The sequence below is a fragment of the Prunus mume genome, linkage group LG1 (assembly GCF_029339155.1).
Source record: "Prunus mume cultivar Tortuosa linkage group LG1, ASM2933915v1, whole genome shotgun sequence".
NCBI classification, from domain to species: Eukaryota; Viridiplantae; Streptophyta; class Magnoliopsida; order Rosales; family Rosaceae; genus Prunus; species Prunus mume.
The window spans coordinates 2,508,393-2,524,513 of record NC_142698.1 but is presented as its reverse complement, the minus strand read 5'-3'; the positions used below and the strand labels follow the sequence as shown (position 1 = coordinate 2,524,513).

Genomic DNA, 16,121 nt, shown 5'->3' with positions numbered 1-16,121 from the left:
GTCCGGAATGAGGTATTAGGCATGGTACTTCGAAAGCCCTGCCAAGGTGATCTTGTTCAACTCTAAGTAATCTACACCGAACAGAAACTCCTTGGGCTGGCATAATGGTACCCTAGGGTTTCCCTGCAAAGCTACGGTGACAATGGGCCAAGAAGAAGACTCGGTAGTAGCATCCCCTCAGCTAGAAGTGGAGATCTCCGATTGATAACTGCTGTGCCGATCTCGCACCTGTGTATCCCTAATTAGGAATTCACAATATTGGCTCGTGCTAGCGTACTCCACGCCGCACGGCACCATCAACAGTCTGCTTTATCCATTGGCGAACCTTCCCCCCGAATGAGGGCATGGCCTTGACCCTCGGGATGACCTCAACTTTGGCGTCTTGACTAGAGGCACTGTATCCCTTTGATCGTCCGATGACTCCCCATCGAACGCATTGGGTTCGTTATCATACGGTGACTCGCTATCGGACATCTACAAAAAAAAAAAGGAAACTAAATGCCATGCAAGGAGATCAAACGATGGATAACTACGGCTATTGCTACCCATGGCAACCAGACTACCGAATGTTCTTCGTGTTCATACATGTTCATAGTCCAGTTTAAGCCATATATGTGCATTTGATCAGAAAAAAGGAATAGAAAAGCATAAATACCTTGTTTCTACGATGGTGGAAGTTCACCAATCGCTCTGCCGTGTAATTGTCGTCGGAAATGGCCTAAACTGCAGAAGATAGGTCGCCGGAAATCATCTTTCACAATGCTCTCAAATCACTCTCACAAATAAAGTGACTCTTCCATACGGAGTCACCCTTATTTATAGGGAAAAGAAGCGACCGGTACACCTCGAAAAACCAACCACCGCCATAATTACCCTGCTCCGCATGCGTGCCCCGACACGTGGCACCAATTAGAGGCGGAGATTGTCAGCACATGAAGCACAGAGGACTAAGCGTCATTTTTTCAAATCGATCTCGCTTCCCAATGCACACGCCTCGCACAGAAGCCCAAGCGACAAGGGTATCAATGGAATGGTCGGAAGGTCTTTGTTCGTCTCTCGACATTTATCACCATTGCAAGAAAAAAACCAGTCCAACACCGCTCGAAAGAACATAATTACTGAACGGCATGCACAAAACTAGTGACCCATGAGAAACTAGGAACGCAATTTGAACGAAGAAGCCCAGGCCTCCTGCCCCAACTAGAGTCACTGAACAGTAATGCGCGAAGAAGCATATTTACAGAGGTGAGACCTCAGAAGCAGTTAATACCGAAGATAAAATCAAGTCCCCAACTGAGAAGATTCTCTCAAATGAAAACTTGGGGGACTCCTGTTTAGACCACAATTGGCAGACCATTGGGGAAGCGACACATGGACTAAAGGGGTAATCGATAAGGCGACATCCAGCAAAGGAGATTGCCGAGCCCAATGCCAGAGCACAAATAGCATTTGGACACGTGGACCATCCACAGTGAATATCCACTATCCCACGTCGAAAATCTACACAACTTGTACACCTCCCAAGGTTTATAAAAAAAAGGGCACAAGTCCCAAAATAAAGGTAACTTGGAACTTTCGGCATACTTAGCCATTACTCTGTCCAAATTACTATTCACTCCGTACTTACTTAAGCATCGGAGAGTCTTCGGCCGATACCACACCGTTGCCCTCGGTTTTACTGGGCGTTCTTATTTTGCAGATAAATCGTTCTGGCGAGGCCTAGAGCATTTCGAAGGTTCTTACATCACTAAGTTGAGCTCAAAAATGCCAAACTATGTATATATATATATATATATATATAATGTTCTCTTTCAAATGCTCTAATACTTCGAGAACAAAACAAAACATTTTCAAACAATATATACATGGATAAATAACAAGAAAAAAAAAACAATAATAAGAAGGAATTTATACAATGGGTGGCAATATAAGAAAATGACATTAAAAATTAAAAAATTTGTTTATTGTTTAGACTATTGTCCATCTTTGGATTTAGTCCAACAGTATTGACTAAGAAACTCCATAGTTCCCGTCAATCAGGTGAACGAGACTGATATGATCAAAGTGTTTGAGTGACAATGCAATAACACCCAACTATTATTACATATTTGCGTTTTGATTGAGCAAGAAGCTCCCTAGTCTTTAGCACTGTGATTGTACTCTATTATGTCTTTGCAATTAGCGGGCACCCCGACATCATTGTAATTGTGCAATGGTAGCAGAAAGTTGACATTGACTTCAAATCCACTATAATAACATCCATTATCTCTACAATTTGGAACTGCAATAGCATTTGAAAGATCCCCAAGTAAACACAGTTTCAACTTTCAAGGAGAAATTTTGTTGCCCTCTTTCCATTGTAGTTCTACAATATGAAGCGTTTATCTTAAATCAATACTAAAATCTTGGAAATATTATATATATGAGAGAGAGAGAGAGAGAGAGAGAGAGAGCTTCAAATTCGGGGGGTTTTATAAGTCCATAAATTTACACATTTATGTACTCTTTATACTTAGTTTTTGTAGGATAATTGGATTTAAAAAACACTTACTACTTTATTTTCTCAATTTTCAGCTTTTCAGAACAAGTAATTGGTTTTAAAAGAAAATACAACATTTTGGGGGAGCTTTTGTACAAGACCAGATGGAGATGAAAGCTAAGATGCAATCTCGTGAAAATTGTGCTACTATGGAAGAATGATTATTTGAATACTTTCCTGATTTTTCCTCAAGGAGTGCGATATATGGCTAGAAAGATAAGACAAAGACCTACAATTTACATATTTTTCTTGAATTTTCTTAGAAGAGGAACGATCTCAAACTTGTGTGCAAAGTAACTGACGTGTTATCCTAGTCAAAGTAGGAAGATGAGTCAATTACTTACCCATTTTGAATTTATGTTTTAAATAGGGTTTTCTTTATTTTTGGGCTACTGTAAAAGCCCAACTAAGGTAGGAATAGACGTGTGGTGATTTATTTAAGCATGAGGAACAACTCCTTTAGGAGTTATGAAAATACTTGGAGAGATTGGAGACGCTAGAAGAGTACCGCAATTGGCTAAGTTTTATAATTTCTTTCTCATGTTTTTGCTTATGCTGAATTCTATGATTATGTGTAACTAATTTTCTTTTTCTAGGGCATGATGTAGCACTAGTATGATAATCTAATTTTCTTATTTTACCTATCTATTGATTGCCGTTTGATGTTGGATTCTTAATCACTGTGCTTAATAACTTGGTTGATTATCTTGATGCTTGATCACCATCTAGACTTTTAATTGATTTAATTGGATGTAAATTATAGTAAATACCATACTTAATTTGTGGCTTGCTTCTTGTGATTAGGATTTGTAATTCGTCTAGGGTAAATACCATACTCCTAGGGTTTACATGCTTGTTGGAGGTTTTCACTGATCTTATTGAGTTTCTATGTGATCATATTTGACCTAAATACCATGGGCAAATTGCATGTAGGAATATACGAGTTAGCCTAAATACCATAGGTAATTCATGAAAAAGGAAAACTAAGTGGCGACATCAATTGGTTAGTTAATAGGTAGGTGAATAAGAGGCTTGATCGGAATACTAGAGGTGAATTCATTGTCCTAGTGCTTTTATCAATTTGAATCACTCATGTTTGTGATTTGTGACTTACTACTTCTTTTGTCTTTTAATTTCGTTGTTAATTAAATCATTCTTTCAAAAACTCCGTTTGTGTTTACGTGAGTATGCTACGTGTTTAATTTCTTATTGTTTATATAATTAGAGTAGTTAAAGTATTTTGTGAAGTAAATTAGGTTAGAATAATTGGAAGTTGAACTCAATCTTCATGGGAATGACCTCGTATTTGTCATACTAAATTACAATTGACCTTGTGCACTTGCGAGTATAATTTGTGTTTAGACGAATCTTTATAATCTCAATTTTTCAAGTCGTCTAAAATTTACAATAAGTGTTTTACCCCATATCCCTTCGGATCCATGGTGTTCTCCGGCTTTTGGTGGATCCATGCCAATATTGTTCTTCCTTTGGGAGATTTATTGTCTCTGCCATGAATATGGGATAGCTTTGGATGTGCCTCATCTTGCGAGGTTGCTCTTGGAGGTGTTATTGTTTGGTAATTGTATACATGTTCATTGGTACATTGTCGCGGAGGAAGATTACCAACAGTTATTATTTTTTCATTTTGTCGGTGTTGTTTTAGTTTTTTTGTCTTGGTCTAGTTTGTTCAATAAAGTCCAAAATCTCAATGAGTTTTTTGTGTTGTTCTCTCATAATTCCAGAAACTTGGGTATTCCTACTCTATTTAAGAGATGCATGCCAGTTAGCGGCCGATATTATCCTTGATGTAATTGGACTAGATTCGGGGGAACTATGACAGTAGAAAGAGGTTATAGCAAAGTTATTTTCAAGAATGATTCTCTACATATCATTTTAGCTCTTTGGTTGGATCAGGTCACTTGGGAAGTTTTTGCCCATGTCCACCATACTGTTAATGGGATGGCTCCCTCTACAGTTTGTACTCTTTTTTCATTTTGATCTACTAAATTTTCTATCGCATTTTTATAAAATAAAAAATCATGTTTCATTGATAACGAAATTAATTGACGCATATTTTAGACACGTTAAAACTAGGGATCATCATTTGGCTCACGGGCTAAAGTGGGTAGCCCGAGGTTTGATGGGCTAAAGCCCGGCCTCGCCCGATGGTCAAGCCTGCTCTAAGGTTGGGTAAGGCTTAGGCTTAGGATTTGAAACCTTGGCCCGCCTAGCGTAAGTGCCCAAGTCTCGCTTACATATATCCTTATTTTTTTTAAGATTTAACCTCATTTTATACTTAATCAAAATAATGTAAAATGTATGATAAACTAATAAACTTCTTATTTTGTTTACACATGTTATAAATTAAGTTAATTTTTTCAATGTTGTCTAAAATTTTATAACAAACAAGCAATATCTTTTGGTGCCCCTCTTTTGTCAAGTTCAAGTTTAATGGTTCAAAAAAAATAAAATAATTGAAAGCTTATTTTGATTCTATTAATTCTAATGGCACAGATTGCTTTAGTTCTTACGATGTCAATCCTATTTTGGGATAGAAGTAACATATTTTCATAAGATTCATTTTTAGTAAAAAAGTGTGGCTATTATATTTTTGTTTTCTTAAGTTATGTAGTAATCTGTACTATTGTTTAAGAGAAGTCTCTTTATCCATCACTTTTGACAAAAAAATGTATAACAGAAAGATTTAAAAGAGTTTTTTTTTAAAAAGAGCCCGGCCCATTTAGGCCCATGGTGGCCCATCTCGGCTCAATGGACAGACCAGAGTCAAGTCCTTTGAAACCTTGGTCTGGCCCGATAACGAACCCTAATCAAAACTGTGTCATCAAAAGACATTTTTGTTTATATTGTAATATAATAAAGTTTCAATTTAACATATGGCGTGAAGTGTAAAACTTTGTAAGATATCAAACAACCACATAAGCCATCAAGTTTAAATTTCATGTTTGCTCTTACATAATTTTGGACTCTGATATTCCGTCTATTCGTGATTGTTTCTGACTAAAGTGAGTCTTGTCACGGCAATGTTTGTCATGAACTCATTAGATCATTCCATTAACACACTGCTTGGAACAAGTCAAAATTGAAACAGAAAAGTCAGCTTCTAGGATATACACAATGATTGTTCTCGGCAACATGACTTCCAAATAAAGTAGGTTCAAACTAACCTGGACATATCTTCTTCAACCAAAATCATTGAAGCCATTAATCTGGTAAGATATACTACTGTAAGAAAAATTTGTACTAACAATATAAACAGTATTTAGTTTTAATTCCTATCCAAAAATCTCAAGTTCTATCCAAATAATCCGTAGCATGAGTATTTATACGTATTGGTCCTTCCTACATTCGTATAAATATACACCTTATTACCAGTCTGCAGACATTCTTATTTTGCTCAGAGTCAAGTTCTGTGTTAAAAGGTCTGTGCATCCTATGAATATTGATTTGTTGGATATTTTTACATTCATCCTTATATTTTAGATTTCCATGGATATTTCCATGCATCTCAGTGACTGCATGGAATGGAAGTGTCTGGATTTTCTAATATCTAGAAATTCTCAACTATGTCTTTTCTTTTTAATATTCTCTTTCTTCTGTTTTTCTTAAATAAAAATTTTCCTTTTTTGGCCTACAGGTTTGAATATATATTCCAATGATGCCAAGGACAAGTTCATCAGTCCTCTTAGTGGGACTTTTGTGCCTATGCTGCTGGGAAGCTATGATCACAAAAGTAGAAGCAGAATACATGGCATACAAGGACCCTAACAAGCCCATAAATATTCGAATAAAGGACCTTATGGACCGAATGACACTAGCCGAAAAGATTGGCCAGATGACACAGCTAGACCGTCAGAACGTGACGGCTGAGATCATGAGGGACTACTCAATAGGCAGCTTATTGAGTGGTGGAGGAAGTGTGCCGCGACTGAAAGCTAATCCACAGGATTGGATCAACATGGTCAATGATTTTCAAAATGGTTCGCTGTCAAGCCGGCTTGGAATCCCTATGATTTATGGCATTGATGCGGTTCATGGCCACAATAATGTTTATAAGGCCACAATTTTCCCACATAATGTTGGACTTGGTGCTACCAGGTAAGTGATTCTCTTAAAGATACAGAAAAAGAACAAAAAATATGACAAGTAATGATAGCAGTTTTTGAGAAAGCTAAAGATAGTAGTTTTTGACAAACCTAATGTTTGAATCTGATGTTTGCATCTTGCAGGGATTCAGAACTTGTGAAGAAGATTGGTGCTGCAACTGCTCTTGAACTTAGAGCTACTGGTATTACCTATGCATTTGCACCATGCATTGCGGTATGCTTCAGGTCCATTCATTTAACAGTTTTGACGTTTCCCAAAAGAAAAGAAAAAAACAGTTTTGACAAGTTGCCACTTTTCTTTTTCTATTATTAATAGATAAAAACTTAATTTATATCACCTTAATGTACAACAAATAGGTCTGCAGAGATCCAAGATGGGGAAGGTGCTACGAGAGTTATAGCGAGGATCCTGAAATCGTAAAACAGATGACTGATATCATACTTGGGCTGCAAGGCGATATTCCAGCTGGTTCGAGGAAGGGAGTTCCTTATGTTGGTGGAAAGTATGCTGAAAAAATATTATTATGCTCAGCAAAAATCATTTTATCTGTGTTGTGGTACCATTTTCGTTTTACATGCAACTTTTCCTTTGTGACAGGGATAAGGTGGTAGCCTGCGCAAAACACTTTGTGGGAGACGGAGGCACCATCAAGGGCATCAATGAAAACAACACTCTGATTGATATGCATGGATTAATGAGCATTCACATGCCTGCTTACTACCATTCTATCATCAAGGGTGTGTCCACTATCATGGTGTCCTACTCCAGTTGGAATGGAAAGAAGATGCACGCTAACCACGAGCTCGTCACTAGATTTCTAAAGGATACCCTTAAGTTCAAGGTACAATATGACACACTAATTAAATTCTATATAGTTCTAACAATTTAAAAGGATATTTGGACATAAAAATTAGCAGTACTAAATCTCATGCTATTTTTGTTCAAATTTCAGGGCTTTGTCATCTCTGACTGGCAGGGTATTGACAAAATTTCCTATCCACTCCATTCGGATTACCCAAACTCAGTTCTTGCTGGTATTCAAGCTGGCATTGACATGGTTAGTTGCTATCTTCTGTATGACAGGTCGATGGTAAATATGAAAGTTGGTATTGAAACTGCTTCCTGGTCTTGTTCAGGTCATGGTTCCATACAACTATACCGAGTTCATTGGTATAGTGACCGACCACGTCAACAACAAACGTATCCCCATGAGCCGTATTGATGATGCAGTTAGGAGAATTCTGAGAGTCAAATTCATGATGGGTCTTTTTGAGAAGCCCTTGGCTGATCAGAGCTTCGTTGACCAGCTTGGAAGCCAGGTTTTAATCTCTGTGTACTGAAAATAAGTAACGTATATATATATTTGATCACCATCAACTCATGAAAACTAATATCCGTATTACATAAAATAATGCAGGCTCACAGAGATTTGGCGAGGGAAGCAGTGAGGAAGTCACTTGTGCTTCTGAAGAATGGAGAAAATTCAGATACACCAGTCCTCCCACTCCCAAAAAAGGCCTCCAGGATCCTAGTTGCTGGAACTCATGCCAACAACTTGGGCTATCAATGTGGAGGCTGGAGTCTCACTTGGCAAGGAGTTAGTGGCAACAACTACACTGCTGGTTGGTATCTGCTTCATATATGTTGTCCTTAATTTCTTTGCTTAATTTAATCCCACCTAAATCAAAATCCATCTCATACTTAATTAACTTCTACATCCTGATGTGCATCCATTAATGTCCATTGTACCTGCAGGAACCACTATACTCGGTGCCATTGCTAGTGCAGTTAACGAGACCACGGACATTGTCTTCAGCATAAATCCTGATCCTAATTTTGTCAAGGCAAGCAACTCCGATTACGCGGTTGTTGCTGTTGGTGAGGTCCCTTACGCAGAGACAAGGGGAGATAGTTTAAATTTGACAATTCCAGAACCAGGTCCGAGCATTATCACCAATGTGTGCGGCGTAGTCAAGTGTGTTGTTATCGTTGTCTCTGGCCGTCCTGTTGTGATTGAGCCCTACCTTTCGTCGATCGATGCTCTTGTGGCTGCATGGCTTCCTGGAACCGAAGGCCAAGGAATTAGCGATGTTTTGTTTGGTGATTATGGATTCAGTGGGAAGCTGCCTAGGACTTGGTTCAAGACAGTAGATCAACTCCCTATGAATGTTGGTGATAGACATTATGATCCCCTCTTTCCTTTTGGTTTTGGACTTACAACTGATCCGCTTGATCAGTGATTGCCTTCAAACAAGTATTATACACTATTGTTGATGTACAGTGCCTTTGCAGACCCGTATATGTATATTATGTGTATTTGTATATCATAGTGACATAAAAATGCCACTATACTTCATTTGTGTATACAGTCCTCTCCTATTGAGGGCTTATTTGAGGGATACATTGTGGTGTCTAGGAATTCCTTTCAAAAAATAAGAAAATTGAAAACAGACATGTTGTTTTGACCAACAAAATAGGCGAACACTAAATTATATATATACTAAAGCGCAATGCAACTAAACACTGTTCCTAAGCACAGTGAAATGACGGAAATGCCCTCTCTTTTTACTGTTTTGCAAACTCATTTTTCTCATCAGCACAGTGAAATCACGGTTTGCCCTTGATTAATTAGTTTCTGCTCTTCCCGTTTGCCCCCCCTCTCCTTCGATTGTAACGACTTGGAGCCTTCGTTCTATCGATCTTGAGTTCGTTTCTAACCGAGTTGGTTGGCCTGGTTCGGGGCAATGATGGAAGAGGTCGGTTTACTGTTGGAGATTATCTGGAGGCTTCGATTTTTATAGGAGTGGTGTGCATTGGTCTTCTTCTTCATATCGAACTCCAGCTCTCTCTCTTTCAATCTCTTTCTCTAATTCTCAGACATGGGTACTTTCAAGGTAAGCATGCATAGCTTATTCTCAGATTTCTCTACCCTTGCTAATTCATCTTATCTCATCTGCTTCGTTTGTTCAGCCATCTTTCCAGCTGCGCTTCATCCTTCTTCTCATCGCACGGGTTTAGCTCAAAGGGATTTCTAGGTTTCGAAAAAAAAGGTTGGTTTTAACATTCTTTTGGTTTTCTAGGTTGGTTTATTCATTTTCCATATCGAAAATTGAGAAGGAAATCAGAAATTGAGTTTGGTTTGTTTTTACAGGGAGGAAGATCTAAGGAAAAAGCTGGAGTAATCAATATCTGCTCATCAATCTGTAATTGATGTCTGTGTGGCTGAATTTTTTTTTTTTTCTGTTTGTACTTATCTTGCATTCCCTTTTTGGAGTCTCTCTTTGACCTTGAAGATGCATAAGGTTCTTGATTACTCATCAATTACTGAAAATCATGTTATGTCATTTTCACATACAGCTCAGACAGACTAGCTTTCTATAGCATATACAGCCCTTGATTATAAAAGGGTGGAACCACATTCTCTTGATATAGTATTGCAATTGTATAGCAATACAGCCCTTTATTATAAAAGGGTGGAACCACATTCTCTTGATATAGTATTGCAATTGTATAGCAAGCTGTAAAATTTGTTGTATTACCTGCTGAAGTGCTTTGATTTCACAATCTCTCTGCAGCCAGTTCTGGCTACACTATGAGGGTCTCATATTTCACTCATTGAATGCGTTGCTAATGATTTGTTCTTAGGGAAAACATTGACTACAGTTGGTTCAATTATTACTGACATTGCTTCTGGTATATTGTAATATAAGTGAGGATGACAAGTTATAGTCAATTATTCGGTTAAGGATGCAGAATTTTGATGGCTAGAAGTATTCTTTTCAATCTATTTAATGATCATCTAAAAATTGGGGACTTGCCTTTTCAAATACCGATTGAATATTCGAGTGGGAAAAGTTAAGATGCAACAGCCTCTTTCAAAGTGCTGATGTGCCAGCCATGTGTTTATTCATACAGCTGTGTTTGCAATTTTTGTTGGCTTGGCATTTCCCTTTTTTCTAATCATGCCTGTCAATTGATTGTTCTGATACGAAGATTAAGGGTGCAGTAAATTTTTTATTTTTATACCACTGAAGTTGGGATTTTTGAAGAAAAAGAACTATATCTTTGTTTTGCAGTTTCAACCATTTTGGATTTCTAACTGTCTTTATGAAGATGTTGATTCTTTCTTATATTCATGTCACAAATCAGTGGCATGTTCCTCGAGTTTTTTTTTTTCCATTGTTATTTTACGTGCTTATTCTCCTTGAATATTTAAGCTCAAAATAGTTGAACTGCCATATGAAATTTTATTAATTTAGTTGTGTGTCTTCTGGATATTGTTAGCAAAGCAAAACAAATTAATAAATTTCCTTTTCTCTCCATCTCAGTTTTCGCTTACCTAAATTGCATTTGTTTTTATGGCATCCACATATTGTTTCACTTTAGTTTATGATTTTGAAAAGCATGAACATGATGAACATGACTTGCAAGAAACCCTGCACTTCCTTTTTTTTCTTTCTTTCTTAGGTAGCGCTCTGATTTCAGTTCTGTGTTTCATGAATGTCTAATCATGTTTTCCTTTGTACTTGGATTTCACTGTGCATTTCATATTGGTTTTTGGTTGTATGGATTCAATTTAAGTTTCATGCTTTGTGATTTGTAATGTTAGAATTCTTTTGTAGTTACATTGTTAGAATCCTGAAATTTAAGTTTTTGCTTAAAGTTGGTTGGTTGGTTGTATTTTGAGGCTATGTAATTATGTGGTTGAAGTAATCAAGAAACTGATAGATAAGGAAAACAGGGACAAAAGAATCAACATATCACCTGTTGGGTTTTTTAAAGAATGATTGGTTGGTCCATTTGTTTTCTCACCTCAAAAATGGCCGGGACCGCATACTAAATCGTATACTTCATAAGCAAGCCAAAGTAAATAATATCCAGCTTCCTATGCTTATTTTTCTATTTTGAACCCCACATAAAACAGAGCCACTAATTAATCAAGGGAACTCAGAATACTCCCTTCGATTGATATAGTGATAGTTTGTTAATTTTTAATTTTTACAATTATTGTTTTGTTGTGTTTGATTTATGTTCAAAAGAATTGCCTCCAGTAGAATCAATAATGTAGCAATGAGATGCTATGTTGAGTGCTATGTTGATATATAATCCCTGAATTGATATATAATCAACTTATATACATTAGAAATTGACATATAATCCCTGAGGTATATAATCCCTGAGATGCTATGTTGAGTGATTTTGTTTTGTTGCCAACTCAGGAATTGATATATAATCAACTTATATGCATTGGGAATAAGATGCTATGTTGAGTGCACGAAATTGGATAAATATTATGTTACATTTAGCTTAGAAAATTCATTATCTTGCCACCCAAAAAGTTCTGTAAGTGGAGCATAAAATGCTTCCTCTGCCTTTTTTTTTTTTTTGGCCCTTTTGAATGTTTTTCCCCTAAGGTTCTCAGTAAACATTTCACTTGATTTCTTGACTTGGTGGGCTTGATTGATTATCAGTTTTGAGTCGAATGTGCTAACTGTGTATATCGGTTTAACTAGGCTTGACATTAGTATTTATATATTGATTTGATAATTTTATGTTAGAGATATTAGAGTTGTTTGTTTGTTTATAATCTTCTTAGCTGACTCCTCTGCCATCAACCAAGCTTGAGTGCTTATTTGAGAAGAACAGTCATGTCAAGAAAATCCTTATTTACGAAAGAACTTATCAATATGGAGTATTTACGAAAGAACTTATCAATATGAATGATTTGAGTGTAACTGAGCATTTGTTTTCAATCAATCAAAAATATGAAAACTACTTTTGTGCCTAATGCCTTTTTTCCAAATTTGCTTTGCGATGGTCACACATTTAAACTGATGTTTTGGCTTTAGATGCATTTGATGTTTTCGCTTTAGATAGATATATGAAGAAGCGCTTCTTCTTTTTTCAGTTTTCTCATCCTTTTTCTCCTTTTTCTTTCTTAACCATGTCTTCTTTTGATGTTTTGTAGGTGGTATTTTCCTGGTTCAAATCAAGTTGTTAGGGTCTTGCTTTTGGTTCTGTTAAGCAAGAGGTGAGTTTCTTGGTTATAATAAATTAGCAGAAATTAATTGTTTTCCGTTTTGTCTTAGCCAATGGCATCAATTCTCCATTTGTGTTGATCATTAAGCCATATATATATATATATATATATTTTAATTTCTTAATAATGAATTATTGGTATACAAGTTTAATATCAAAGCATCCCCTGTAGATCACATAATATATGCATTAACGTTTTAGTAGGAACCCATGCAAATCAGCTAGATGATGCTTCATTATTATGCATCAAAGTTATTCAAATTAAACAACACATTATTAAAAAACATGATATTATAATCAATAATTGTATACTCTTTATTTCAAATGCCGCATCTAACTGTTTTTAAGTACACAGTGTAACATTTCCATTCCAATACAGTTAGTGAAAGAACTTTTTTTAATAAAAATAATTTTTTAAATTCATGGTGGAAATAACTTTAAACTTGGAAAAGATCACCAATTTTTAGCAATGAGGATGGAATTTTTGTTAAAAAGGTGGCCATACATATCAAAATACTATCAAAGATGTAGCACATGTGGCTCTAATGCTCTAATTAGGGATCACCAGGTTGTCCAAAATCTAGAATGTCTTTGGCTCATTAAACTAATTTACAAAAATGAATTAATCATATTGGCTTAACTAATTATATAGGGTTTGGTCGATGTTTTGTTTTATGAAATTTGTTTTTTACTGAACATTTAACATTGCTCTACATTGCCTTGCATGCATATGGATTTTGAAACAAGTTGTGATGTGTTTATTCAGTTTTCTCTTTGTGGTATCGGTTACTTTTCAACCAATTAAGATGTGTTTCTCCTCTTAAGCAATTTGAAAAAAAACCAGTTTTCACTTCACATCATCATATTTTCATGTTTTAATTTGTTCAATATTCAGATTTTTTGTTGTTCTGTGTTGATTTGATCTAATTTTGTTTTTCTGTCTTCGTATTTTAGATAGCTGTTGTAATCCTACTTTTGTGTTGCTGTTTTTGAAAGTGCTTGATAGCTTCTCTGACTACAGGTTAGTATTTCATTCATTTTTTAAAAGACTATGCATAGTGGTTGTAGCTTATTGATTATCAAATATTATGACATTTAAAAATTCTTATTTTGTGGTTCTGTCAATATCACTGTGCATTTGCTTTGCTTAATTATAATTTAAGTGTAATTGATAATTTGAAAGTTTATTTATGCATGTTTTATTTCCTTTCCTGTTTTCAGTCTATTGCTTGGGTTTTTAAATTTTTGTGCACGATGCACAAAAGGACTAGAAATAGCAAACGAAATTCGATCATGCGCGAAGCTCATAGTTTCGCCATTTTAAATGGTACAGAAATCTCTGATGAAAATGTTTGTTGTGCTGATCATAAGCATGGCCATCAAGCGAAAAAATTTTGTAGCCCAAATTATAAAAACAATGGTCAAACTCATGTGCTATCTGAGAGCCTTAGATTTAGCCAACAAGGTTTGGCCATACAACAAGACTCTGGTGCTAGCACTTCAGCTGGTATAGAATTTCCTACCCAAAATGTTTGTCACACAAACAATGAAAATAATCATCAACACGAAAAAAATTCTATGACCAGCCATAAAAAAATTCCAGAAGCCCAGAACAAAAGACAACAATGCGTTGAAAATATATTGTATGGCAATATCCACGCAGTTCAAACAACTGCGTATGAGATTGAATTTGCCCATTCTGATCAAATCAGTGGCGGTCAGGCCTTCTTTCGGAGAAACAAGCAAAGTAGGTTCTCTTTTTTACTTGAATTTTTTCACCTAAATTCAAACCGTATTGTTCTATTGCTGATAACCTCCGTTTCTATCTTCTATTCTCTTCATTCCACATTTCTTTTTTCTATAGGAACTATTGAAGGATATGTGGATTTGGGAGAGATGAATTATAAGTGCATTCATTGTGGTGCATTTTTTTGGTTAAAAGAATCCATTAAACAAAAATCGAAAAACAATGAGCCTCTTTTCACTCTTTGTTGCCAACAAGGAAGGATCAAACTTCCAATTCCAAAACCAACTCCTCTATTTTTAGAAAGTTTACTTGATCCAAATCAAGGCCAAAAAAGTGTGTTGTTCAGAGAGAACATTCGGGTATATAATTCTATGTTTGCATTTACTTCAATGGGAGCCAAAGTTGATCAGTCAATTAACAATGGATCAAGCCCTTACATTTTTAAAATTAGTGGTCAAGTTCATCATTTAATGGGCTCTTTGCTGCCTCCTGAGGGTGAATGTCCAAAATTTGCCCAGCTTTACATATATGACACCCATAATGAGGTAATGAATCGCCTTCACGCAGTTAATTGTAACCGAAAGAATGAAAAGCTTGATCAAAACATTGTGCAGGGTTTGATTAAAATGTTTGATGAATCAAATGAACTGGTTAAACTTTTTAGAACAGTCAGAGATAAATTTGAACAAGGTTTGTTCACTCCTTTGAAAATCACATTGTTGGGTAGGCAGCCAAATGGTAATAAACAATATGAACAACCAACATGTGATGAAATTGGTGGTTTGATTGTGGGAGATATAGGGCTTTTTGATTCAAATAGAGATATTGTTATAGAGTTTAAAGATGGAGGGTTAAAACGCATCACAAAATTAAATCCGAAATTCATGTCTTTACAATATCCTATTCTTTTTCCTTATGGTGAAGATGGGTACACACCTGATTTAAAATGGAACAATGGTTATAAAGGTCGTGAATCTAAAAGAGGAAGAATTCCTATGAGAGCCTTTATAACTTATCAGATTCAAGAGAGAGCGCCTCAATTGGACACACTATTAAAAGGCGGAAGGTTGTTCCAACAATTTTTAGTGGACGCTTATGCAACACTTGAAGAAGATCGATTGGATTACATTAGGAAAAATCAAAAAAATTTGAGAAGTGAGGTTTATAAAGGCATTTATGATGCAATTTCAAAGGGTGATAATGATGCCAATAACATAGGCCAAAGAGTCATATTGCCTAGCTCCTATACTGGAAGTGCTAGATATATGGTTAATAATTATCAAGATGCTATGGCAATTTGCAGGCAGTATGGACATCCTGATTTATTTATAACTTTTACCTGCAATATCAAGTGGCCTGAAATTGTAAGAGAGTTTGATAAAAAACCCGGATACAAACCAGAAGATAGACCTGATGTAGTTTCAAGAGTGTTCAAAATGAAACTTGTATATACTAAAATGAAAACATTCAATTGAGTTGTTAAATGGTTTTGGATTCTAGTTTCTTGTTGTTTTGTTTTGTTTTTGTTTTTGTTTTTGTTTTTTTTTTCTCAGACCTAATCTTTGAGGTCATAGATAAAAAATAGAATATTCAGATCATTGAAATACAATAGAGTGAGCTCTCCAAGCATGTCCATCAAATAAAATTATTTAAGAAATCCCTCAATTGATG

At 35.9% G+C, this 16,121-nt stretch overlaps 2 protein-coding genes across 2 annotated transcripts; both read left to right on the top strand.

The window, feature by feature from the left end:
- The first annotated feature begins 302 nt into the window (after nt 1-302).
- LOC148920687 (uncharacterized) lies at nt 303-8,904 on the top strand. Its single transcript, XM_089044272.1, has 9 exons — nt 303-315; nt 6,253-6,655; nt 6,787-6,877; nt 7,021-7,166; nt 7,262-7,505; nt 7,617-7,721; nt 7,801-7,983; nt 8,082-8,286; nt 8,420-8,904. The coding sequence occupies exons 2-9, from the start codon at nt 6,279-6,281 to the stop codon at nt 8,902-8,904; spliced, it is 1,836 nt and encodes a 611-aa protein (XP_088900398.1). The 5' UTR covers nt 303-315; nt 6,253-6,278.
- Nucleotides 8,905-13,996: 5,092 nt separating this feature from the next.
- Nucleotides 13,997-15,925, top strand: LOC148920686 (uncharacterized). The gene is made up of 2 exons (XM_089044262.1): nt 13,997-14,450; nt 14,568-15,925. The coding sequence occupies exons 1-2, from the start codon at nt 13,997-13,999 to the stop codon at nt 15,923-15,925; spliced, it is 1,812 nt and encodes a 603-aa protein (XP_088900388.1).
- Nucleotides 15,926-16,121: the final 196 nt, after the last annotated feature.